The sequence below is a fragment of the Rhineura floridana genome, chromosome 13 (assembly GCF_030035675.1).
Source record: "Rhineura floridana isolate rRhiFlo1 chromosome 13, rRhiFlo1.hap2, whole genome shotgun sequence".
NCBI lineage: Eukaryota > Metazoa > Chordata > Lepidosauria > Squamata > Rhineuridae > Rhineura > Rhineura floridana.
The window spans coordinates 25,384,154-25,411,713 of record NC_084492.1 but is presented as its reverse complement, the minus strand read 5'-3'; the positions used below and the strand labels follow the sequence as shown (position 1 = coordinate 25,411,713).

Sequence of the window (27,560 nt, the reverse complement as noted above, 5' to 3'; positions counted from 1 at the left end):
CCACGATTCTCCATGACTGCTAAAGCAGTATTAGAGTTCTTTAAATGTATAGTCTGGATGTGACCTAAGTTAGAGGTCTAGACAACAGGGTTATTTAAGTGGCCAAACCTAGAATCAGAGAATAGTAGAACTGGAAGGGGCCTATAGGTCCATCGAGTCCAACCCCCTGCTCAATGCAGGAACCTTACTTAAAGCACACCTATCCAGGGATTGGGCCTGCTTCACACATGCACATTCATTTCATTACTTCAGTGTAAGAATGGTGGCTCTCCCTGGGTGGAAGAGCCACCATGCAAACAGGAGATGGATGGGTAACAATGGACTCAGTTCAACAGGCATATTTCTTTATTTATAAAAATATTTGTATACCGCTATTTCATTAAAAACATCAACACAGTTTACAACATGTTTTAAACAACCACCTCCATAGAATTAAAAATATTAAAAATACAACAAAAACAAAGGTCAACTGTTGCGAAAACAGCATGTTCTTAATTGCCTGCATAGCCTGGTGGAACAGAAAGGTTTCTAGCAGGCGCTTAAAATTAAAAACAGAAGGTGTCTGCTCAATGTCTGTGGGCAGGGCATCCAGAGAACTGGGCCGATGACACTGAAGGCTCGATTTTGTGTCGATGATAATATGAGCCCCGCCAACTTGGGGGATGACCAAAGCTGCTCCTACAGATCATCTCAGCAATATCCCAGTGTCTCTAATGTAATGGTTAAAGACTTGCTCTGTAAGATATCCCTTCAAAACACAATACTTTTCTAGCAAGGACCATTCAGCTCCAAGTCATTATGTGATGAGCAATCAGAGCATGTGGGACGTGGCCAAAGGCATCTTGTGGCACCTAAAAAGCTAACATGTTGCCTATGAAGAGGCAAGCTTATGTTGCAAGAACCCATCTTCCACAATCTCTGACCGTTATCTGTGCTGTCTGGGGCTGATGGGTCTTGGAGTCCAACAATATCTGGAGGCCACCACTTTGGCTATCCCTGACTTATTTCCTAAGATGAAGCTATTGAAGCAGGCTGTATCTTACCAAGCAGCGACAGAGTGTGGGGCAACATGTAGCCAAAATTAAGCACAGTGAAGTTCCGTATATTTCAGCAGGTGTTAAGCACATAATGAACTCGGGTGCTGATGTCAATGGGAATGGAAGTGCTGAACACGCCCTTGGCCTTCAAGATGCTACTGGGCTCTCTGTCCTCTTCAGGATGGGGCACAAAACATCAGGGGTGGAAAAAGTGTGGTTCTTCAGATGATGTTGGACTCCAACTCACATCAGCCCCAGCCAGCATGGCCAATGGTCAGGGATGATGGCAGCTGTAGTCTGGTAATATCTGGAGGGCACCACATTGGCTAGCCCTGCAATACAAGAGGCTCTGTCTTTCTGCTCTTTTTGGCTCCAACTTCTAATTCACGTGAAGCTGCTTTATACCCACTGGTGTATCTGGCCCAAGTTTGTCTCAGGTCTTTCCCAGCCCTGTTAACAGAGATGCTTTAACTCAGAGTTCGGAAGCCTCTTGCCCTCCGGAGGTAGCTGTACTACAGCTCCCATCATCCCTGAGCATGAGCCATCCCTGCTAAGGGAAGGACTGTAGCTCAGTGGTACAGCCTCTGCTTTGCATGCAGAAGGTTCGATCCCTGGCATTGCTAGGGAGGGCTGCAAAAGAGTCCCTGCCTGAACCCCTGGAGAGCCTCTGCCAGTCAGTGTAGACAACACTGAGCTAGATGGACCAATGGTCTGACTCGGTATAAGGCAGCTTCCTCTGCAAGTGGAGACTGACACTTAGGCTGTCTGCATTCTACAGCTCCTATCCAAATTTAGAGGCAGGGCACGCACAACAGACCGATATCACTGCTGACTTCTCACTGTGCTTTTGTCTCCAAGGGAAGACAAATCCACTATCATGCAAACACATACCATGTATAATTTAAAAAAAGAAGCTCCCGCTGACATTGTGTGATAATTTATTTGATTTCGGCATGGGGAGAGAACACAGGGACACACAAAACACAGATCTGCTATGTTATTGGCTCTGCACCTTTAAGAAAGTACCTGGTGGCTTCTAACTGTCCTCCCCCCCCCCACAGCAAAAGGAAACGAGATAATTTAAAAAACAGCAAAATCGCCAAGCGTCCAAATGCTACGATCTCTGGGTGACAACACCAGGAGCTATGCGATATCAAAGACTTCCACAATGGAGAAAGCGGGCAGAGAAAAATATTACTCTCACGTCCAATGCTAGAACCAGGGGTCATCCAATGAAGCCGAATGTTGGAAGAATGGAGAAGGGCCTTAGTTCAGTTGCAGAGCATCTGCTTTGCGTGCAGAAGGTCTCAGGCTCAATCCCTGGCATCGCCATCTCATGTGGGCGAGACCCCTGCCTGAAAACCCAGAGAGCCACTGCCAGCCGGTGTAGACAACACTGAGCTAGAGGGACCAATGGTCTGATTCAGTATAAGGCAGTTTCCCATGTTCCTAAGATTCAGGCCCAGGCACGAGGAAGTTGTTCTTCCCACAGTGCAAAGTGAAACGACAGACTTCTCTTCCATGAGATGCAGTGATGGCCACCACAGCTTTAAAAGTGGATTAGACAAATCATGTGCTACTAAGCCATGGTAGCTGTGTACTACCTGGGAACACGGGTGGAGAGAGTGCTGTTGTACTCATGTCCTGCTTGTAGGCGTCTCATACCAGAGTTCCCAGCTTGGTGCCTGCAAGGAGCCACGGTGCGCCCCAGACACCCCCTTTGGCACCTGCCCCTCCCAATTTAGTACACTTAAATATTAATTTTTTAAAAGTTTATTTCCCTTATCTTTTACCTTGGGCTTTGCAGGGCTACCTGGAGAATTCCAGCCCCTTCCCTTCCCCAGAATGTTCCTGGGCCCCCTCTTAGCAAAGGAAAGGAAGAGCGCAGGGAAGCTGGAGGTCTGTGCCTAGCATTCCAGCTGCCTGCTTGAAAAAGATGCATATGAAAGAAAAGGGACCCTGTTACTGCTTGGTAAGCTTGGGAGATGGGATGTGGGAGAGGTATTTTGCCTGTTTGGGGGGAGTTGCCTCCTTATTTTTTGAGTTTGTTGACTTTTTTTTTTTAGGTGGGACTGCTTTTTCCAGGGGTGTGTATAGATTTTGGCTTTTGGAGTGCGCTTCTGACATACCAAGACCACACAGCTAAATATTTCAAACATACTGCAATTACCTATCCCTAATATTTGAGATCTGGGCAAGCTAGTATAATAATGCTGCCTGCCCAGTGTAATTCAATTACCTTCTCCTAATACTACAGAGATTCATGCAAGCCCATAGAGTCCTGTTGTCACCCCCATAGAGTGTTACTCAGAGAACACCAGATGGATTAGCCCAGGTGTGGGGAGCCTTTGGCCCTCCAGATGTTGCTGAACTGTAACTCTCATCATCCCTGGCCGTTGGTCATGCTAGGTAGGGCTGATGGGAGTTGTAGTTTAGCAACATCTGGATGGCCAGAAGTTCCCTACACTGGGGTTAGTTCCACCAACTGACCAGCTACAATAGGACAGGGCCATAACATGCACTTGCTGGTCCTAGCAGCCACGAGTGTGTGGGATCCAGTGAACATATTTCTCTATGTGTGCATATATGCGCCATCGTAAGTAAACATGGGGGCTGAAACTGAGGCAGCAGGAGCTGCAGCAGCAAAGACAGACATTGGAGCAAAGGTAATAATAATCCAGAAAGTGGAAGCCCAAGGTGGAGACTCATCAAGCAGCTGAAGACACTATCCCGAGATGATATGGGCCTCCTATTGAGGAATGCAGGATGAGAGTGAAATTTATACTTTGCCACAATCTCCAGTTGCTACTGTAAAATCAATTATCCTAACAGATCTAAAATATTCTTCATGTTATAAAAAAAAAAAGTCCACTCAAATCCCACATTGCAATCTAGTTTTCATACTTGATTTCAGCTCTAAGCTCACTGGTGATGTAGTTCGTTAGCACACCTAGCAACTGCTCTTGAATGCCAGTATTTCCCATGACCAGGGCTATGAGCTGTGCTGTATCAGTCCAGTCTAAATTCCTAATGATGGCATATGCATTGTCATATAGCCGCTGCTGCTCCACGGGAGGTAATTCCAGAATGATCTGAGGGATCGGCTTAAACTGTCCAGAGGTCATCCAGGCACCAACCAAGCCACCAACAGCGCCCCCTAGAAAAGCAATGCAGAGATGCATCTGAAGTTACCTCGCTCACAAATGCTGTACACTCCAATTCAGCAAACATTTGCAGATGCAAAGATTCCAGTGTGCACACCTTCTGATGTGTATAAGGATCAGAGTACATGGAACTTGGCTCTAGGATGTTTTGTTTCATATACCAGTTACTGTTTCAACTGGTTGCATTTTTGTAGTTTTTAAAATGGTATATTTTAAGGCTGCAACCCTAAACCCTCTTTTTTGGGGTATGCTCCACTGAATTTAATAGGACATTTCTGAATAGACATGGTCAGGACTGCACTGTAAATGTATTGTTGCTAGCCACCTTAGAGTCTTTTTGAGGAAAGTCAAGATAAATGCATTTTAACTAAATAATATAAAAAGTAAATTCTCCAGAAGCATGTAGGGATGAAGGAGACATTGGACTCAGTGCACATTTAAAGGCAAACTTTCCTAATTTGTAATTTCTGAAAAAAAGAAAAAAAGAAAGTCATCCTTACTCCTCACTTCTCTGAATTTTGCAAGGCAGTTCGCCAACTAAGCAATGGGTATAAATTCTAGGATATAAAGTGTACATATAAGTGCACATATTGGTGAAAATAATGTACAAAAATGCATATTAGAGAAAATTACACTGCAAAAATGTGTGTCAGAATTGCATACAAAAATGTGTGTATAAGGAGAAATTGATGCAAATATGCCAATGAATTTTCATGAGTTTCTTTAAAATTGTAAATTGATGTGGAAATGTGGAAAACTGAACTTAAAGACTGGAAAAATGACAAGCTGAAATTGACATATTTGCTCATCCCTTGCAGCACATAACTTTTACAGTTTGGGATTTATACACCCAGGGGCAGATTCTCTGCTATGAAATCATGCCAATTACATTGTACTTATTATAAGTACAACAGGAACACTTGACCATCCAAACAAACAAACAAAATATATGCCAACAAATCAATGACCGAGAAACATAATTGAAAGCAGTGCTGAATTTCTCTTCATGGGCATATGTTAAGTTTCCTCAATTGCAGCACACATACGCAGGGCTCCCTGTGAAAAAGACTGAATTGACATTATGTTAAAAAGTGAAATGACAATGTAATTTTTAAATTTGATATAGTTGTAATCTGATTTGTTTTTCAATGTTTATAAAAACAATAAAAATCATTTATATTAAAAAAAAGTGTGTAGGGTTCCCCACCATCATATTTCACTTCATCACAAGGCATTTCCACTTTAGAGCACTTGTTTGTACATTGCTGTGCACGAGATGGCCAATACAGTGTTCCCAGTCTGAGGCAAACTTAAAGCATGCATGACAAAACCTTGCCACGTGTATTTTGGGATCATTCCCCATACCCAGAGGCATCTTCCAAGACCAAGCAAAAGCACCCTCTTGAACGTACCACCCCATCTCACATTTATGCTATCAGGGCATGACGAGGAACATTGCTTGTGGAACACCATGACGATAAGACTTTTGCAATTGGAAATTCCCTAAAGCAGGGTGGGGAACCTTTTTCAGGCCAAGGGCTTCCAGGAGCCACATGCCAGCAGTGGGCAGGGCCAAAGGCAAAAGTGGACGGAAAAATGAATGTAAATTTTATTTCTGTAAAACTAAGCTAGTTTCTACAAACACCCCTCACTATCTTCCATCTGGGCAAGGAAGAAGCATGATCAGAGTTCAGGCCAGACAAAAATACTCAAGGAGGCTGCAGAGAAGGGGTGTGGAGGTGTGGCCTGGGGAGAGGGGGTGTGGCCTGGGGAGAGGGGGTGTGGCCTGGGGAGAGTACCGAGGGCCAGACTGAGCAGCCTGGAGGGTCCCATTTGGCCTCTGGGGCTGAACATCCCTGCTCCAGAGGCACACTGAGGAATGGGCATAAATTTACAACATTTGTGATGACAAACTATGGGTTATAGCCGATGTTAGTTCTACCCAGAGTAAACCATTGAAATTAATGGCTATAACAGGTCCTTTAATTCCAATGGGTTTACTTTGAGTAGAACTAACAGTGGCTCCAACCCCATGTCCTTGTTGCCATGCATCAGGTCAATGAAGCTTAAGCTAAAACTAAAAAAAAAGGTAAGATAGCTTTAACAGACCCTCTGCTAGAAGGAACTGCTCACTTACCTACGGCAATGCCGGGTGGGCCCCCCACCAAGCCTCCGATGAAAGCAGTTGTCCCCGCCACAAGCGCCCCTCGCCCCGAATGCTTGAAGGCAGCCTTCATTTTCCGCTCTTCCGATACACGGCACAGGAGCTGCATCAAGTCATGCACACTGATGGGCATCTTCTGGAGCTCCCACCTTCAAGAGTTTTGAAAGAAGCAATACTTTAATACAGGAGTGGGGAGCCTCTCTCTGCTTGAGGGACGCATTCTCGCACCGGCAAATTTCTGGGGGCCGCAGGCCAATGGTGACTCGTGCCTTTGTATAGCAGGCTACATTCAAGCATGCAAGAAACAGAGGGATTTTTTTTTTTGCACCCACACCTCAAACCAGGCAAGCAAGAGGCCTTGTCACAGTTCGAGGACACATCCCAAATAAGCAGATTCCTTTGCGGAGGGCACAGAGCAGTCCCAGTGACATGTGTGGCCTGGGAGACTCCTGAGGGCTAAATCGAGAGGCCTAGTGGGCCACATTTGAAGGTCTGAGGTTTCCTGTCTTTAGATAACCTTTAATGCATTCATTTATTGATTGATTGATTGCATTTATATGCCGCCTCATAGCCGAAGCAATTAAGAACATTAAAGACAAGTAGTTCATGGACTATAGCTCTTTCTCAGGCTGCTTGCAGACATGGAGCTTATTGCGTAAGTTTAAGGTATTAAAATGGTGTAGCTTCTGTCCCAATTTCTAAAATTCCTTTCGTACTGCAGTGCCTGTTGCATTAAGGAACAGTAGCTTTTTCAGCCCATATACTGGCATTTCGCACAAATGTCTTTCACACGGCTGTAAGGAACGTCTGGGTTTTGTTCCTCACCCTTAATACACATGCACACCGTAGTTTCCCTCTGGGTAGAGGTCTAAGATCTCATCCTGTCGCCATGCAACCCCTCGCCATTCAACCCCTCTCCCTCTGGCATCTGACATTAGTTGTATAGACACAGGGGAGTGTGTGGGAAATGCTGCTGCTACCTGCACCTACGCCGGAACATCGGTACAATTTTTGTCAGGCAAAAAAAAAAAAAAGCACGCCTAAAGAGCGGGAACACACTGCATGCTGGGATGCCTGTCACAAGTGGCTGCAGCTAGTGAAAAAGTCCTGTGATTTTATGGGTTCCCAACCTTGCAAATGGATTATTTCTGGTATCATTTATCATGAAACTTTGTGCTAAACTTGCACTATATTCCACTAGAATCCCAGAACTAGCTTGTACATCATGTGAAAGATTAATTATAATAATTATTATTTATTAGATTTGTTAGACGCCTATCTGGCAGAGATTAATCTGCCACTCTGGGCGACGTACAACAAAACACAAATACAGTCCATATAAAAACATAAACAGAGAACATTAAAAAATTAACCCCCCCTGCGCAAATTACCAGGTAAGAAATCATGAGAATAATGGAATAAAGTGCAGTGTGGAAGCAGCCTCACACACAGGCCACATTTATACCATTTATCTATTCCACTTTAAATAGTCATTGCTTCCTCCAAAAAATAATGGGAAGTATAGTTTGTGAAGGGTGCTGAGAGTTGCTACGAGACCCCCTATTCCTTTCCCCGAGCTATATTCTTCAAAGTGGTTGAACAGTCTGTCCTCCTTCCCAGGAAACTCTGGGAATTGCAGCTCTGTAAGAGGAATAGGGGTTTCCTAACAACTCAGCACCCTCAACAAGCTACAGTTCCCAGGATTATTGTGGGGAAGACATCACTGTTTAAAGGGGAATAAATGTATGGTATGAATGTGGTCGGACACACACACACCACATATAGCTGCTTCCTGTCTGTCAGTTTCTAGACACAACACACCTTCTAATCATGCCTCACCGATTACTTATACTTACTGATTTCATTTATGTCCCACCTTTCCTCCATGCAGCTGAAGGGAACATACGTAGTTCTTTCCCACCCTCTGTTTCAAAACAATCCTGTGAGGTAGATTGGGATGTGAGTTGTTGAGTGGCCAAGGTTACCTAGTGAGCTTCATGCCCAGTGGCAATTTGAACCAAGGTCTCCTGAGTCCAAATCCGATGTATTCAGAGCTTGGAAGTAACTAGTTACAAGTAGTAATTCATTACTTTTTTGAGTAATGAGTGGGTAATTCCTTTACATTTTGATTGTAATAGAACTAGGAGTAATTTTACTACTTTTGTGGAGTAATTGTAACGTTTCCAGAATTACTTTTGGGCATTACTGGGGGGGAGCAGGGGAAGTCTTCTGCTCCTCTGATTTGTGGATGAAAATCATGTGCCTCAAACTGGGCTTCTGTGCAGTGTCATTCTTCCCTCATGCTCTGTGGATGGGTAGGAGGCGACGAGGGAGGAAGCGGAGAGTGAGATGGGGTGGAGTGGAGAAAACAATTATTTAAAAAAATGGATAGTGGTGGTGAAGAATGGAGTGGAGGCAAAAAGGATCTGGAGGTCAAGAACATGGATAAAGAAGGAGGAGGCAGCAGCAGAATGGAGATAAAGAACTGTGGAGGTGAAAGATGACAACGTGTGTGTGTGTGTGTGAGAGAGAGAGAGACACACACAGAGAGAGAGAGACAGAGAGAGAGACAGACAGAGAGACAGAGACAGAGACAGACACACACACAGAGAGAGACAGAGAGAGATAGAGAGACAGAGACAGAGAGAGAGAGAGAGAGAGAGAGAGAGAGAGAGAGAGAGAGAGAGAGAGAGAGAGAGAGAATGAGAATACTGTGTTTGTACTTGGCACACAAAGTGGCCTCCACCACCCTCTCTGGCTACTGTGTTGCATTTGCAGTATTTTAACTTTTTTGCATCTCAGGGGAAAATGTTTGCTTGAGTGAGTGTCCCTTAGTTGGTGGCAGGGCAGGGCCCGGGAGGTGGTTAAGTGAGAGAGATTATGCTGGCTGGCTGAGTGGGGGGGGGGCCTGCACTTGGTTTGGCGTGCAAAGATCTGAGTAGTGGCCTCAGCCTCCCTCCCCACCACCCTTACCAGCGGAGAGACCACCATTGCTATCTTATGAATAAAAATAATTATTCTACTACCTCTGTATGTGTTTGTTTATTTTTAATGTTGTTTTAGGCTACTTAGATGTGCAGCAGCCAAGGCCAGCACCTTGCAGCCTTTTTTTAAAGTAACTGAAATGTCATTGTAGTGATTACTCTGGAGGAAAAGTAAAGTAATCAGTTACTTTCAGAGCAATTGTAATTGTAACGGTAATTACTACTTTTCTGGGCCATGTAACTGTAATTTATTACTTTTTAAAAGTAATCTTCCAAGCTCTGGATGCACTAACCACTACAACACACTGGCTCCCTTCTACATATGATAAGGCTCTCCTGATATTGCTGGACTTCAGCCTTCATTGCCTGCTGTGATTTTGTCCTGCTTGTGCACCTCCCCCAGCCTCTGGCTGGCCACTACGAGAACTGAATCCTGACCTAGCTAAGCCTTTGGTATGAATCCAGCAGGGGTCTTCTTATGCTCACAACTCAGAGGCACGGGACATTTTGTATGTACAGTAGAAGATCCCAAGCTCAATCCACAGCACCACCAATTAAAGAAAATCTCAGGTACCTAAACTGGGCAATATCCCTGCCTGAGACCTCAGAGAGATGCTGTATGTCAGAAGAGGATTGGTTTGCCCAAAATGCTTAGCCATGACTTGTTTAACAAACCACGAGTTACCCATGAGCTGTCCCACATACAAACAAACCATGGCTTATTTCTCCAAATTTGGCTTGTTTTTCAAGCTAAAAAACAACTCTTACTCTTGCCTTGTGCTTTTCTTGTTTGGTGAGAGTCTAGGGGTGGTCAAACAAACCATGGTTAAGCAAGGGTGCTAGGTTTACATGCAATACTGAACCATAGTTAAGACAAACCAAGGTTCATAAGCCAACAACAAACCATGGCTTCAGATAATAGTTTGTTAACAGTAAACAAACCATCATTAAGCCACTGGGCAGGGTTCACACATGATGCTAAGCCATGGCTGAGATTGAAGATGAAGACAAATGCTGTGATGCCAAGATCAGCGCATATTCAGGCAGCGATAAAAATGCTCCTATGAGAGCTTCCAATTTAAAAATACATTTACAGCCCTTTCCAGACATTTACAGCCCTTTCCAGGGCTGTGGAGTTGGAAGCAATTTTGGGTGGAGTCGGAGTCGGACAGTAGAAAAACAGAGGAGTCAGAGTCAAAGGTTTGGCGTACCGACTCCACAGCCCTGATAGATACCATTACCCAGAAAGATTGCTTTATAGGCTATTGTTCTTTCTCAAGACTCTTAGACAGCCATAAGCCACAGTGATCTCACCACAAACCACAGGACATGATTCAGGACCACAGCCCTTGAAGAGCTTATTTGACCATTGGCAAGGAAACACCTGCAGCCCTTTATGGCTTGTTCCCATTTTTGCAATGATTAAGAGTCCACCAGTTGGCTTTTCACTTAACAAAAACTGCTCTCACTTCTTAAGGGCCCAGGCCACAAAAAGGGCCCAAGTCACGGTGCCTGTCCAAGTCCCACACCTCTGGCTTCTCTTCAAGAACCATGCTCTATCTTAGCATTAAAACAGACCACACGCTACCAAGCTTTAACAAGTCCCTCCCTGTATCTTAATTCACAGCCTCCAGTGGTGTACATACAATTAGCCACATTTTTCTTACTATGTTCTTTCTGCTGTCAACAACAGAGTCAGAGGGTTATACCGGTGCAAGAGGTCTGTGACATTTCCTATGCAAAGCTCAAACTAAGCACACACACAAATACAGGAAGCAGTACTGGTCATGCGTTGTGTGTGTGTGTGGAATCCACAGTAAGGCAATGTTGTCTAATAGTGTTTTTAGGATAAGCAGACTTCATGCAACGCGCGCCCTAGTCTAGGAAAGCTTCTAGTCCACAAGGCTGCAACCCGCTACCCTTTAAATCAATGAGCCTTGTCAGTACAACCTGCACAGATTGCACTGTCACCATCGGTTAGTCGTGAACGCGTTTTCCGGACCACAATTCCCATTAGTCCTGGCAGGCCTGGCCATTAGCTGGAATGATGGGAATCGTAGTCCAGAAACATTCTAGAGAGCCACAGGTTTCCCTTTCCCAACAGACTGTTTTAATCTGTAACAGACGAATACAGCTACCCTCTCCCCAAAAGTCAGCGCCTCCTCTGCTGCCACCAACCTTCTTTTCGGCCTCTGGTTTTCACCCTCGGAGACAGACAAGGCCCTTTCCCCAATCTTAAACTCCCGATCTCCGCGCCGGGGCTGTACAATTCTCTGCAGATCCGGCAGCTGACTGTTTTCCTACCTTGGGGCGGGGCTGCGCACGCAAGTCCCAGCGGGGCCCAGCCGGGTCTCTCAGGACGGAGGATAGAGGACGTCTCCGATCACGACAAGTAGACGCTGCAGGACTCACGTGCGATCGATGGGCTGGCTGGCTGGGGAGAGGAAGGGGAGACACGTCAGCGCCGGCAGCCGAGAGGGACGGATCTCTGTCTCTTTTAAAAAAAACCCTCCCCGTGGGCGTCTAAACTCCGGGGCTGGAAGAGGCGCGCACGGTTGCAACAGCGCCTGAAGCTCAGATTTTAGGCACTAGATGATCAGAGGCACAATCCTAGTTCGGAAAAAATGGCTTCCATGTATTTCCCATGCCAGAGCCCTTACAAGCAGACATTCTGCAGGTAAAATCCTGAGGCCTCACCTCTCGACTTTCGCTGCTGTGGTGTTAAAAGGCGCAGGCGCTCTGCCATAAGTAGTTGACAATTTTTACCGTAAAGCGTGACTCTCCGCCTCCCCCCTCCGGGAAATGCTTCGGGTTGCCAGTTTCTTTTCTATAAAGGTTCTTGTGTGCCTAGTAAAAATGAAAGAAGCTTCACCGTGAGAACGGAAGGAAATGCTTGCTGGATCAGACCAAATGGCCACCTAGCTCAGCCAGCATCCCACTTCCATACACTTGTGGATTTAATGGTCTTTACACCCTGTCCTCTTTTCAGTGGTAATGTGTGTATGTATTATGTCACCTCAAAATGTGGAAAGCCCTTTGGGGACCCTTTGCCTAGTGGGATGGTAGACAACGGACATCAGCCTAAAATGCCACCCTGGGCTCCTGCTGGAAGGGCGGAATATCAGTCAAATAATAAATAAAATAAAAGCCCTAAATAAAATAAATAAAAACCCTATCCTGACAGCACCATGGTTAGCCTGCTAGGATTTTTCCTGTTGTACATCTCCTAAAATATGTAAGAGCCCTGAGGGTTTTTTGGGGGAGGAAGGTGTCAGCTTACCACATTTAGAGATAAGCAAAACACTACTTAAGACCAAAGGAAGCTCCCTTATTCTGAGTCACACTTTTGGTCCATCCAGCTCAGTACTGTCTATACTGTCTGGCAGTGGCTCTCGAGTTTCAGAATGAGGTGTCTCCGAGCCCTACCTGGAAATGCCGAGGACTGAAACTTTTGTACGCACAACAGATGCTCTAACACTGAGGCTGCGTACACACCATACACTTAGAGCACATAACGTCCCTTAAAGAATTCAGGGAGTTGTAGCTTGTTCAGCGTGCTGAAAAGGGGAGATGTGTGAGGGTACCCAGAATGTATGGTGTGCAGCCAGCTTGAACTATTGAAAGCAGATACTCTGTCACTGAGCTACAGCCGCATTGTTTTTTAAAGAGGTATGGTGTGTGAGAAGACCATTAGGTCCAGAGCCTACAACAGGTGTGAAGAAGCTTTTAACCCTCTGGATGTCGATGAACTACAACTCCCATCATTGCTGGCCATTGGCCATGCTTTCTGGGCTGGTGGGGCTCAGCAACATCTGGAGGAACAAAGGCTCCCCACACCTGGCCTACAAGTACCTTTTGTTGTTGTTATGTGCCTTCAAGTCAACTACGACTTATGGCGACCCTATGAATCAGCAACCCCCAAGAGCATCTGTCATGAACCACCCTTTGTTCTTCCCCAGTAGCTCGGTGAGTGCCTTCTGACGTGGGGGTCCCATCTTCCAGCACTATCTTGTGTTGCATTTTGGATACTCTGTTCATAGGGTTTTCGTGGTAAGAGGTATGCAGAGGTGGTTTACCATTGCCTTCCTCTGAGTTTGGATGCATCTTAGTCTGGAGTCTCAGCTTTGACCATTCCGCCTTGGGTGCCCCTGCTAGCAGTCTAGCCTCTTGATCTAGACCCCTGATGGCATTGCTCTCAGCTTCTTCAACACTCTCAAACCCCCTCACCATGTTTAGGTGTGCATCCTAGAGGAGGACAAGTACCTTACTGCACCACAAATCCCAGCACTTCCTTTTTGAACTCTGGTTCCAGGGACCAGAATAATTGCTATACCGCGTCAATCGCTGCAGGGGGTTGCAAATGTAGCAAGCATGTTCTGATCTAATGGGACATGGCACCCCTGCATCCTACATGGTTCCAGACAGAACACCATGTGTTCTGTCACCAGAGGAGATTATACAAAAAAAGTTACTGGCTGCTATTTAAAATCATTTCCCAGCCCCAAAATGATTACTTGGTACATGGGAAGGGATATGTATTGAGGCTGATGCTGCTGAAGCTCTTCTTTTGCAGTTCCGCAAAACTTAGAAGGGCAGCGGCTCAGTAGCAGAGCATCTGCCTGGCATGCAGAAGGTCCCATGCTGAATCCCCGGCTGGAGGAGACTCCTGCTTGAACCCGTGGAGCATCGCTGACACTCAGTGTAGACCAGCGTTCTTCAACCTTGGGTCCCCAGATGTTGTCAGACTACAATTCCCATCAACCCCAGCCAGCGTAGCCAATGGCCAAGAACCCACCCGACGTCTGGGAACCCAAGGCTGAAGAACAGTGGTGTAGACAATAGTGAGCTAGAGGGACCAACGGTCATACTCTGTATAAGGCAGCTTCCTATGTTCCTGACTTGTATGACCTGCCAAGCTAAATGCAGCTAAATGCCAGTCATGTATGGTTGCCCACAAAGAGTGGGATAAAGTTCGTGTTCTTGCTGTCTTTTTGGGGCTGTAAAGGTCCCACCTGACCATCATACACAAATTAACTAGTGGATTGTTTGGCTTGATGGAGCAAAGGTTGTGCAGGCCTGTCCTTTTTGTAACGTTGTTGGAACCCGGAGATGGGAAGCCTGTGGTCCGCCGGATGTTGTTGGACTCCAGTTCCCATCAGCCCTAGCCAGTGTGGCCAGTGGTCAGGGATGATGGGATTTATAGTCCAGGAACAGCTGGAGGACCACAGGCTTCCCATTCCTGCTGGAACCAAAGACACATCAGAGAAACTTCCACAGTTCACTCTGGCATGATAAATACCAGCTCCCTTCACATGGGGGCTGCAGTCAAGCAATATCCACCATGTGGAATTATTAACCTTGGTGTGACGTTTGCACTTGAAAAACTGTGTGAATCGGACCCCTCCTTTGAAACTAACCTGGTAACCATATCACCATATAGCCTCCCTTCTGCCTTGAGTGCTGGGAATCCAGTGGAACTGACTTGTCTGAAGGGGTCTGTACCTACATACAATGTCCAACAAGTGGAAGTTTTTGCATCTACACTAAAGCACAAAGCATAGAAAGCTGCCTTATCAGGCCTTGGTCCGCCGAGCTTGTATTGTCCATACCAGGGATAGGGAACCTTTGATCCTCCAGGTGTTGCTGAACTACAACTCCCACAAGCCCCAGCAAGCATGGCTAATGGTCAGGGATGACAGGAGTTATAGTTCAGCAACATCTGGAGGCCTGGAGCAGGCTAGGGAAGGCTGCTAGTTGCATCCTGCATAGCAGAACCTGCATTAAGCAGCAGGGGTTAGACTGAATGACCTCCAAGATCCCTTCCAACAACTGTATGATTCTTTGAAACCATTCTCTCCCAGCCTCAGTCTCCCCCCCCCCCGTCCTTGTGATATAATGACAGTAATAGAGATAAATCTTGCAGGGCCGTTGTAAGGATCAATGAAACCATGCATGTGGAACATTCTGAGGACTCGCTATATAAATGCTAAATATTTTATATAAGCAAAAAGGGAGAGTTCAGCATGAAACTCAAGGAGGCAGTTGCTTGTGAAAGCAGAAGAAAAGACAGCTTTAAAGGAAGAAAAATGCAGTAGACTGGAAGCGTGCCTCAATTACAAAGTCGCTTATTCAAAATATTGGTATTCTTTTATGCTCCCAGCTTCCCTGAGCAGTGGGAAGCTTCAGGGGGAGCCTTTTACAGGGTCAATTTCCTGCTGAGGACAGACTTGTGCCTTTTATGGTCTTTTTGCAATATTTCTTTGTTGACAAATATTGTGGAACATTGTGGAGAATCTTAATGCATCAACACTTCTCCGAAAGCAACCAACATGTCCTTGGAACCTCCCTATCCATCCAGTTCCAAAAAAATGGGGTTTCTTTTGTTGGCTGTGTTCCAAGTCCAACTTTTCAAATGTGTTTTTCCCCCTGCAGCTTCAACCTGAGCTTGTGGGCTGTGTGCAAAGCACCTATTAGCCAGCAGCCTGGACAGCTGCGTCAGTCAGTGTAGACCAGGTGTGGGGAACCTTGGGTCCTCCAGATGTTGCTGAACTACAATGAACAACCATCGGTCATGTTTGCTGGGGCTGATGGGAGTTGTAGTTCAGCAACATTTGGAGGGCCAAAGGTTCCCCGCACCTGATGCGTGGAAGAGCTTTAGCCCATGGTTCTCAAACTTTTCCCTCCATAGACCACTTGCTGGACCACTTAATTATTCTTCTGCCTGTTTTGGCAACTGTAATGCGTTGTGTTATACACTGTTTGATTTTGGATTGCATTTTTATTGCTTCTTTTATTTCTTATACTGTATTTTACGGTATTCCAATTTGGATCCTATAAGAAGTAAAAGAAGCATAAAATCAATGTGAAATTTAATACGGACATGCCACAGACCACCTGAATGAAGCTTATGGCCATTGGTGTTCCATAGATCACAGTTTGGGAACCTCTGCTTTATGCTGCAATCCAAAATGCCTTCAGCAGGTTCCACTGGACGCCTATTTCCAAGTAACAGGCATATTACTATGATGTAAAACAGCACAGTCCTATACATATCCTAATGAATTCAATAGGACTTACTCCCAGGTAAAAGTGTGTCACACACTTAGTAAGCAGTAGGTTCCACACACTGAACTCAGTGGGGTTTACTTTGAAGTAAACATGCTTAGGATTGTACAGTTAGACACTGCTTGGCTATTGCAGTGGATGATGCCAGGAATGGCATCTGTGGCCCTCCAGATGTTGGATAACTCCTATCATCCCTCCCATTGGCCATGTTGGCTGGAGCTGAACAGCATCTGAAGGGCCACAGGTTCCCCATCCTGGCACTGCGGGTCCGCAGTCTTGGGGTCATTCTTGACTCCCAGCCGTCCATGGAGGCTCAGATTACAGCAGTGAGCTGGGCAGCTTGGTATCAATTACATCTGATACGGAGACTGCGACCCTACCTTCCTGTTCATCTGCTCCCCCGAGTGATACATGCCCTGGTCTCCTCTCGCTTAGACTACTGCAATGCGCTCTACGTGGGGTTACCCTTGAAAACGGTCCGGAAATTACAGCTGGTACAGAATGCGGCGGCACGCTTGATTAAGCAGAGCCATCGCTGGGATCATATCACCCCAGTGTTATTAGATCTCCACTGGCTACCGGGCCCAATTCAAGGTGTTGGTGTTGACCTTTAAAACCCTATACGGTTTCAGCCCAGTATATCTGAAGGAACGCCTCCAGAATCACCAAGTATGCCGCCTGACGAGATCAGCCTCACAGGACCTTCTCTCGGTCCCACCGGTGAGAACAGCTAGGCTGGTGTGGACAAGAGAGAGGGCATTTTCTGTTGTGGCCCCCACCCTCTGGAACTCCCTCCCTTTTGATCTCAGACATGCTCCCTCCTTGTCAAGCTTTCGCCGAGCCTTAAAGACCTGGCTATTCAGGCAGGCCTACAAGATTGGGACAGATTAATTCCATGCTATATGAACTGAAGGATGGTTTTAGCTTAAATTTGGTTGTGTTGAGATATATATGTATTGTTTTATTTCTGTTGTACGTCGCCTAGAGTGTCCCTAACCCAGACAGATAGGCGACTGAAAAATACAATTTTATTATTATTATTATTATAGTCCACAGTCTTGCTTCTGCCATGAACACCGGAAGTGTTTTTCTCTCCAAAACTTCCTCTTTGCAAGAGGTATTTAAGCAGAAATTGGACCTGTCAAGGATGCTGTAGTCCAGGCTTCCCTAGCCTGGTTAGGATATGAGTTGGTGACCAAGTTCACCTAGTGAGATTCATGGCCCAATAGGAATTTGAACCCAGGTCTCTCCTAATCCAACACTCCAACCACTATACCACACTGGCTCCCTTGTATACATAGTACAAAGATGGAGAACCTATGGCCCTTCCAGTGTTGCAGGACTTAAATGCCATGAGCCCCAGCTAGCATAACCAATGCTTTGGGATGGTGGGAGGTGTGGTCCAGGCATAGGGAACTTTTGGCTCTCCCTTTATTTGGTGTACTTCAACTCCCATCATCCTAGGTTATTGGCCATGCTTGCTGGAGCTGATGAGAGTAGTAATTCAGCAATAAAGGGAAAGCCAAATGTTTCCCACAGCTGCTGTAAGGCAATTATTATCTGTGTAGGACAGTGGGTTGGAGTGTGCAAAGTTTTAATAATCATAAGGCTACACTCATTCCCTTATTTCCCCTTTTGTTTGAAAGAAATGGAAAAGTATTCAGGAATACTATATGTGATTAAGAGCCTCCATGGCGCAGAGTGGTAAGCGGCGGTAACGTAGCCGAAGCTCTGCTCATGGTGGCAGTTCGATTCCAACGGAAGGAGGAAGTCGAATCTCTGGTAAAAGGGGTCGAGGTCCACTCAGCCTTCCATCCATCCGTGGTTGGTAAAATGAGTACCCGGCATATGCTGGGGGGTAAAGAAAGGCCGCAGAAGGAACTGGCAATCCCACCCCATATATACAGCCTGCCTAGTAAACGTCACAAGACGTCACCCTAAGAGTCGGAAACTACTCGCTCTATAAGTGCAGTGACACCTTTACCTTTTATATGTGATTAACAGCTGGTATAGCACAGTGGGGAGGAGAGTCTGGCTGGGCGTCCAGAGTCTGTGAGTTCAAATCCCCGCTCATGTCTCCTGGGTGTCAAGGGCCAGCTAAAGATCACCCCACAGTGAGTGGCTCGGGTTATATGCCCTGCCACCTGTGCAGCCGTGGGCAAGCTGCATAGTCCCAAGGAGCCCAGTTGCCCTCAGCTGGCTGATGTGGACAAGGAAGGGGCTGAGCAGGCCCTAGCCAGCTGGGGAGGACTAGCCTCAGAGGGAGGAAATGGTAAACCCCCTCTGAATACTGCTTACCATGAAAACCCTATTCATAGGGTCGCCATAAGTCAGGATCAACTTGAAGGCATTCCATTTCCATTCATATGTGATTAGAAGCATTTGGGGGTTAAGGGTTATCACTGTTGTCTCTGGAATGGACGTAATTTGTTCAGTAAGTGTTTATGGAGAATTCAGACATTACTTCCAAATATTCTCATGTTTTCTGTGCTGTCCTCCCCTTTTTATAACCTGATTTGTGGCGACTTTTTAAAATATAAAGCACAATTGCATCACCAGCCTGTCTAGTGTAGACTGGCAAAGTATTATGCAGACTTCTCACAGCTACTGTCTGTTTTAGTCATTTACTCCCAGATTCTGCCCCTTGCCTACTGGACTTAGAATTAGCAGTTTCTACTCTATTGCAGCCAGGGTATAAATCAGGAGTGAGGAACCTGTGGTCCGCAGGCCTCATTATGCCAACCAGGCATCTGCATTTGGCCTACATTTTCGCCCATCCCCACCCACCTGTCCTACATATATGATATCAGGTGTGGGGCAGGTAAGAACACGGCTGGGTTTGCAGGTACCACTAACCAACTGTACACTGTAAATTCTGAATCCCCCTTTTAATTAGTCCCTTTTCTGTGCTAACAGGCCTTTTATGGCTTGTTTCTTCTTTTTAACCAAAGCAATTGCTCATTCTTTTTTTTTAATTGCAAAAGAAGAAACGTAGAAATACTAGGGCTGAGAGTGAACAGGAAGTAATTTGTTAAAGGGACAAGAGTTAGAAAAGGCTCTTTTAAAATGGGGGGGGGTGCTAGGAGGAAGTTAGTAATTAAAGTGCTGGTTGCTGGGGAAAATGGGACTTATGCAGACTGGGACTTATTTCTGAATGTATTCCAATTTTGCATGTGCAAACAGGCTTTAGTTGGGGGGTACAGTATAGTACTGTGTTGAACCACTGTTTTAATACTGATTTCAGTTTATTACAGAAGATGTATATCTTAGCAGCATGGGAAAAGGCATAGAAGCAACCAAGGAAAGAAGAGGAAGAATTTGACAAATCCAAATGATTGACCTTAATTGGAACAGCAAAGGATGCAAACAAGGTGAGAGAATGCCTCTGATGTTGCTTTTATTACACAAATAGCCCCATCTGGTGGCTTTACTAAGATGTAGCCCTATACTACATCCCTTACAGTTTGGGTAGAGAAACTCTGTATGCACGCTTAAGACCAAACTACATGCGATGGTGACAGACCCTGTATCTGTCTGCCCCAGTAACAATGGGGATGTGATTTAAAGCACCAAATGGGGGCACGGGCAAGGGACTGCAGTCCTTACCCCTCTTGGAGCTCTTCCAGCTCACTGTTCCTGAGCCAGGTTCACTTTTGGTATTGGAGCATTGCTAGGATAGTGAAAGAGCTATGAGGGAAAGATGGCAGGCGAGAAAAGCAAGAACAGAGACCTGTGAACCTCTTTTGTGATTTAGATTTGTCCCCCCCCCTCAGCTTACACATGACTGGGCATTTGAAGGCCTAGGTCTCCCATCTTATAAAGTTAGGACTTAATCAGCAGTGATTGATGCCCATAGGACAGGTAGAGCAACAGTAGGTGAAGCCAGAGCCAATGGCAGGCAGCCCTAACTGATTCTAGCTTTGTTCCCATCCTTCTCTTGCCTGCTGAGTTCTGCAAGGACTACACTGAGACTAAAGAAGAGGAAGCTGCCACAGGCAGTGCCACCCACTGGACTGGTTATAAGTAAGAAGGCAGGCAGGTGGTGGTGGTGGCTGAGGGCAGGCTGAGATTGGTGGGGCAGTGTCTTATTTGCTGTAAAGGACCAGCCTCCAGTGTGATTGGGTGGGCTCTTCAAACATCAGCCCCCACTGGACTAAAGAGCAAGCATCACTGAACTCAGTAGGACTTGCTTCTGAGTAAACATGCATAGGGCCAGGCTGCCCTCAGCTATTACCTGAATCCTGGAACTTGAAACATGTCAGCTTTGTTTTTTTACCTCTTAGCTTTGGAGATTGTTGAGCCCAGGAGTGACGGACCCTGCCTCCTTCCCGAGGAAGGAGGGGAAGGCATGAGTTTCAGAAGCCTCAGCCGTTAGGGAGCATGGATGATCCAGCTGTTGTTGAGTCTAACCCCGACCTTGGGGAAGAGAGTGAGTTGCCCGCCCCGCCAGTTCCCATGGCTGGTCCTGCCCCTCAATGGGACAGCACTCAGCCCCCCAGCACTCCCACGGGACTGTTGGGGGATGCTCCTGAGAGAGCAGACACTCCTCCTTCACCTCCGCTCTCCCACCTGCTGATCAGGAACCTGTGTGCGACGGAGTGAGAGGTTACGCCCCAAGACCTCTCCTATTTGAGGCTACAGCGCCCAGAAGTGGGCGCTGGGATTGTAGTGAGTTAGCATAGGGGTTTCTATGAGGCGCACAGCCTTTGATATATCCATTCCTTTAATAAAACAAGAACTGATTGCACCCTCATCTCTGACTGGTGGTTCTCGCTCTGAACCTGACAGAGATGAAACCACGTCAGATGCCTTCATACCATTATCAGCTTTAAATGAATACTGGATGTTGCCAATTTTAAGTAGAAAGATCCAGCCCTAGCTTGAATGTTGATGAACTTGACTGATAACTGTGAGGAGCAGAATGCTGGACTGCATGCTCTGATCTAGCAGGGGTCTTCTGTTCATAGTACCAACCATGAATGGTGCTGCCCCAGTCTGGTTGGAAGCGTGGCAAGAGCAACTCCAATTTGGTTCTCTTTGCATGCCAGACAGAAGATAGACAGTCCTCCAGGATGGCTAGGCTGTCACTGACCTGCACTCATCTGTCTTCCTTCCATGTGAACTCTTAGAGAGCTGATCTCACTTCTAACACTCCTTCCTGTTACCTCTTCTTCTCTGACCACTGATAGGGAGACACCTTGCCTTTGTCTCTCTCCTCTAGCATCTGGCCAATGACCATGCCTCCAACTTAGGCTACAATCCAATACATGTCTACTTAGAAGGACATTCCATTGGGTTCAGTGGGATTTACTCCCAAGTAAGTGTGCACTGGATTGCAATTTTAAGTTAGCTAGAACTAGTGGCTTTCCTATCAAGTACGTATTTCTACTTATAAAGTAGACTTTTCTTATTTTAAAACTTAAGTCTGAAGTCACAGTGATTCAAAGCAAGGCAAAAGCTTTCTTCCAAGTAAACTACACACTCATGTTGTACAGACAGCTGAGCAAGGTACACTAAGCTAACCTCTGCTAATTTACGAATACTCTTAACAGTTCCCTGGTATGATTACTGGACAACTGGAACACCATATGTTTTTATCATTAGTTTGCTACTTGAAGAACAATATAGAATGCTAGAACCATAGTGTGCCTCCAGACTGTCAATATTTCATGGGACGGATTGAAGTGCATACTGGAACATTAGTTTTGTGCCTTTAAAGTGGATTAAGAGGTGCTGTTGCCCTGGAGCAACAAAGCCTCTTTAAAAAAAGAATCAGACTTTTTGCAGTTTGGAAAGTGGTGGGGAAATGGATTGAAAAGTGTGGGATGAATGAATGAATGATTAATGATAAGATGTATAAATTCCTTGCAAGCAAATCAGGATGAATGCTCAGGAAAGACTGCATATAAACTAAGCTCTGCGTAAGTGTTGTGCAAGCAAATCAGGATGGATATTTAATAAAGAGGCCACCTGGAAGGGCCCATAGAGTGAGATCTGCATGTGCTGCAGCAGACCTAGCCCTACCACTAGGCAGATACCTCAGGCAGCAGATGCTGAAGAGCAACAGGCAGACAGTTGTATGAGCCATGTGGCTCGAGCACAGCACTCCCTGAGCTGCCCTCCAGTGCAGTGGAAGTTGCTGTCCCATCTCCTGTGTTGAAGTAAGATTCAGATCCCACTTTTGTATGTGGAATAGGCAGCAAATTGTCTTGGGCCATTCCTGTGCAGTAGAATCGTGAGATACAGCCAGTGGAGGCTGTTTCATAGGGCAAATTGGACACTGTCTCACCAACCTCTTTCTGCCCTCAGCCAACCCCTCATCTGCCTATTTTCCTACATAACACTAGTTCAGGAGGTGGCACTGCCTGTCACCTTCCTCCTCCCCAGTCTCAGGGCTCATCCATACATGCATGTAATCTGTAATGGAGTGCCTCCATTAATTCACTCTCATCCATATGATGTTCGCCTCCAATCACTGCCCTCCCACACTTTCCCCTCCCTTGATCCAGTTTCCAATACCAACTTAACACCAAAAAGGAAAGAAACTGCCATTGCAAACAGTTGCAGAAGAAGAGGCTGGTTGCTTTGAATAGCAGTTTCTTATGTGCGTGGTTCTAACTGCACCTCCTTCCACGCCTCCTGCTTCTGTTGGGTGCCCTTTGGCTCCTTCAGCCCTCGCCCTCCTGATTTGAGCCAATCAGCAACACCACAAGATGACAAGGAAGGAGGGGGAGTTTGTAAACAAAAAAGGGCACACCTACAAAGCAATCAGGTTTGGACAATTCCAATAAGGAAAATGTGGGTATTTAGTATGGTCTGGATGAGCCTTCGGTGTTGCCCTTGTAGAACTCAGCAGGGAGGATGGGGACAAAACTAGCATTAGCTGTCTCTACCTATCACTGGCTGTGGCTCCACCTCCTGTTTGCCTCCCTGCCTTCTACCCTAGCAGCCTCAGTGGGTACCAGCCAGCACTGAACACAGCATTCCAACTGTAGGTGGGATGTCACATTTCCCCAGGTGAAACTCCCTGCACATAGAAGGGGAGCACTTCAGGGACAAAACTAGTCTTAATTCCTTTGCTATGGTCATTCCCCCTCAGTTCCTTCAGCTTTTTCCTCATAGAATTTACCTTCCCAAATTTTTTCATCTCTGCAAACTTTCACACTTTTTAGACCAACTCCACCTTACAGCAAAGTTTCCAGTGTAGTTTTTGGTGCTGGACAAACTGCGCAACAAGCTGGCTAAAAGGCTGTGGTGCTGTAATGATATGAGTAAGTAAATAACCTTCTCTACTAGCTATCAAACGGTAGATGTCTCCCTTTGCTTCTGGCTGTGTGATGAGGCTTGTATGAGCGCTAGGCAAACATCGACAGGCAGTATTAATTTCTCTTTCTCAAGCTAACATTCCCATCATGCTTTGTAGAAAACTCCACAGGGGAGAGAAGATAACGTTGAGTACAAGCACTGAGAACAGAGCACCATGAAAGCAACAAATTATAAACTCCACCAAAGAGAGATTTCCCCCCTCCCTGTCAGTAGGATCACAGGCCTGGCACTTTAGTCAAAGCCTCCTTCTTTGCCAGCAGGTTCAAGAGAGTCATCTGTGCGAGCGCTAAGTGATTCCTTTCAAGTGAAGACCCTCAGCATGAGATGACAGCAACCGAACGGATTACAGGGCACAAATGGGAGAGAAAAGCCGCTTCAAAATAATGCAGCGGAAGACAATGGGGTTACCGTTCTGGTAGCAAAGCAAAGTACAGGAGGGGATTGGCGTGAAAATGGAGCCCCATATTTGCGCACCTTGGAGGGCTCTCGTGTGCTGTGAAATTTGGCAGGACTCCTGTTTCTCTCACTTGTTGCTGTATCCCTCAAACAATGAGGCTAAACCCCACATGTCTAAGAGCTGGCAGCATGCTGGGAAATTTTTTTTAAAAAAAATTAAAACCTGCTACCTCATCTCGCTGCATGCAAAAATCAGGAGAACAAAAGGACTCTCTGACACTTACCATTGGGGAAATAATTAAGGATAAATGAAATATTGTTCTGTGGATTTGAATTGAATGTGGAACCGTCTTAAGAACAATTCAGTTTTATTCATTTGGGCTGGAAGTTTCCCTTCCCTGTTAGGGTTGTGTGTGTGTGTGTGTGTGTGGTAGGGAATTGCATGGCATTTAAATAAATGCTGTTCATGATGGCAAACTTGGCTTGATTTGCATAAACACACAAAGCTGGTCCATTATTATTGAGATAAACTGGTATCAATAATAATACAAAGATACCTTTTTATTATGCTAGGAAAGCTTTTGGCTATCCCAGTTCAAAATATAGCAACATATTATGGGAAGGAAGAACTTATTAAGAGTATCTTATGCTATAAGGCCTAGTAAGGAAGTATTTTCTCCTTTTTGGTCCATTGTATACTTACACATCACCAAAAAAGAGGGCAGATTTGCATAAATGTAGAGATTCAAACATAGAAAGAAATGGGTTATAGCCAATTCCTACTCAAAGTAGACCCACAGAAATTAATAAATATAACTAACTTGGACCCATTAGTTTCATTTGGTTTACTCTGAGTTGCTTAGTTGGATCCAGCCCTGTATCTGTGGGCTCCTTTGGGAAGAATAATGGGATATAAATTTAATAATAAAAAATTCAACAGGTTCACTTTGAAACTAGCACTGGAATACTATCCAATTACTATAATATAAATACAATCTCTCTCTCACAATAGTAGGGAAGACCTGCTGACTAGAGTACCAACTGTCCTGGTGCTGTTGTCGATGAACCACGTCAACGCCCCTGCAGGTCTCCCTTGTGGTTCGGGAGCTTTAAACCAGATGTGGATTGGACAGCCCTTCTACGAGAGGACTCCTTCCAATGAGTTTTGTACTGTGTACACGTGGCAACCCTATCGTACCAGGGATAGGGAACCTGTGGATTTCATTTAATTGAATCAAAAAAGATTTTCATAGACCAACTGAGCTGCCCTAAGATATTTGCTACCTGTGGGAAAGACTGAGATGGCACCCTGCCCTATTCCATGAACAAAACCTGACCACACTGGCAACTGAATCTTATTTCCAACACTAGTGTAGGGGCAGTGTCTTCCACTGTTTCTTAGGGCAGTAGGCTGGCTTAGAAGGTGCAGGACAAGCAATATGGCACACACCGCTCTGTCCTCCAACATCTTTCTGCTGCTCTCCATCCCTAGCATTTCCTGCCTGAGGCACCTGCCTCACCCTGCCTAATGGTAGGGCAAGCACAATAGACTAAAAAGGTGTCCCTTCATTAATCGGTCATTAGATCTTAGCTTTTGTGTGAAGGAAAGGGGAATGCCTCTTCTCATTTGATGCCTACTGTAAGACATGTATGTATCATCTAAAAACAAAGTATGATTTTCTTCTTCCATTTATGCAGATTTAATAAATGGATTTATCAACTAAACCCAATCAACTAAGGCATGGATGGGGAAGCTGGGCCCTCCAGATGGATTACAACTCCCATCATAAGAATTTAAGAAGAGTCCTGTTTGATCAGGCCAGTGGCCCATCTGGTCCAACATCCTCTTCACACAGTGGCCAACCAGATGCCTGTGGGAAGCCTGCAAGCAAGACCTGAGGGCAAAAAGCACTCTCCCCTCCTACAGTTTTCAGCAACTGGTATTCAGAAGCATATTGCCTCCGACTATGGAGGCAGAGCATAGCCATCATGGCTAGTAGCCATGGATAGCCTTATCTTCCATGAATTTGTTTAATCCTCTTTTAAAGCCATCAAAGTTGGTGGCCATCAGCCGCAGTCAGCATTTCCAACAGTTAGGGATGATGAGAATTGGAGTCCAACAACATCTAGAGGCCCACATGTTTCTCAGCCCTCCTGTATACACTTCTGCTAGTGCAATACCAAAGAATCTCACAAGTAGGCCTCATTTTGGCCTAACAAGCGATCATTACAGGGTAAATTGATGGCAAGAATTTACATTATCTGAGCAGTGAGATGCTTGCTTCCTTGTGAACTCTTGAAGTTCCCTTATACTGAGTGAGACTGTAGATCCTTCTAGCCTAGTATTGTCCCAAGGCTTCAGGCACAAATCTTTTGCTAGATCAGAGACCCGCTAACTATATATGCCAAGATCCGGGGATTCCGTCAATGTTGTTGTTACTAATGTTGCTGCTGCTGCTGCTGCTGCTGCTGCTACTGCTACCGCTACCACCATCACCCACCCACCCTTCACCATAAAGTCATAGGGCAGGTCACAATTTAAAATGCAACATTAAAAACAGTTTAAAACAAATTAAAATCACAAGAATAGAGTGGATCCCAATATATCTATATCTAGATAGATATCTAGATAAGTGTCAAAGGTCAGGATAAAGAGGTGCGTCCAGCATACAACAAAAACTATAATGAAGGTTCCAGATGCACCTCTGTGGAAAGGGGCTGCCACAGAGAATGCCCTGAGGATGGTGGATCTATTAAGAGAGCCCTCTCTGCTTATCTTAACACCCAAGAGAGTCTGTGGGGAAGGAGGCCGTCTTTTAGATATTTGGGGCTTAAGTCATTTAGGACTTTAAACATTAATGTGAACACCTTAAATTGGGCCTGGAAATGAACCGGCAACCAATGCAGCTGTTTTAAAACAGGGGTTATATGAATTCTAAATGGAACCCCAACCAGTAATCTGGCCGCTGCATTACCCACTAGGCTGTGGGTACTCAAAAAAGACACAGCAATCTTCAAAGAAGCACAGAAAAGGGCAACCAAAATGTTTGGGGTTGGAACAACATTCTTAAGGAGAAAAGGCTAAAGTGTTTGGGACTTTTTAGTTCAGAGTGTGGACAAAGTGGTTAGAAGTATTTATCTTCCTCTCATAATACTTGATCTCAGAAATCGCCCAATGAAATCGATTAGCATTCGATTCAGATGTGCAAAAGCAGTGGTGTCTGGTCCGTTAGGTAAGTGGGGCACTGCTCCACCAAGCCCCCACCTGTCATTCTAGGAGATGACCCTGGCTGTCTGCCTCCTCCTCATTCTCAATGTTGCCTCCCACAAAGGGTGGGATATAAATGTAATAATAAATAAATAAAACTCAGCAGGGAGGAGGATGGGTACAAAAGCGAAATAAGTTGACTCTGTGTGTGACTGG

General features: G+C 45.6%; 1 protein-coding gene and 1 long non-coding RNA gene across 6 annotated transcripts; one reads left to right on the top strand and one right to left on the bottom strand.

The window, feature by feature from the left end:
• Positions 1 to 1,958: 1,958 nt before the first annotated feature.
• Positions 1,959 to 12,135, bottom strand: C13H19orf12 (chromosome 13 C19orf12 homolog). Of its 5 annotated transcripts, none has more exons than XM_061594147.1 (4): positions 12,116 to 12,135; positions 11,528 to 11,783; positions 6,339 to 6,514; positions 1,959 to 4,194 (listed from the first exon to the last, which is right to left on the bottom strand). In XM_061594147.1, the coding sequence occupies exons 3-4, from the start codon at positions 6,496 to 6,498 to the stop codon at positions 3,929 to 3,931; spliced, it is 426 nt and encodes a 141-aa protein (XP_061450131.1). In that variant the 5' UTR covers positions 6,499 to 6,514; positions 11,528 to 11,783; positions 12,116 to 12,135; the 3' UTR covers positions 1,959 to 3,928. The 5 variants fall into 5 exon arrangements, with proteins under 5 accessions (XP_061450131.1, XP_061450130.1, XP_061450132.1 ...); XM_061594146.1 differs by lacking the exon at positions 12,116 to 12,135 and adding an exon at positions 12,047 to 12,094; XM_061594148.1 differs by lacking the exon at positions 12,116 to 12,135 and having other exon boundaries at positions 11,654 to 12,015.
• On the top strand, positions 11,438 to 27,268 carry LOC133369171 (uncharacterized). The gene is made up of 3 exons (XR_009758835.1): positions 11,438 to 12,026; positions 19,659 to 19,785; positions 25,835 to 27,268. It is a non-coding gene; the product is annotated as an uncharacterized LOC133369171 (long non-coding RNA).
• Positions 27,269 to 27,560: the final 292 nt, after the last annotated feature.

Excerpts from the sequence above, each read along its gene's own strand:
- C13H19orf12 (XM_061594147.1), bottom strand. The coding sequence starts at position 6,498 with ATGCCCATCAGTGTGCATGACTTGATGCAGCTCCTGTGCCGTGTATCG. Across the intron at positions 4,195-6,338 it reads CCCACCCGGCATTGCCGTAG|GGGGCGCTGTTGGTGGCTTG; the intron begins GTAAGTGAGCAG and ends TTGCTTTTCTAG.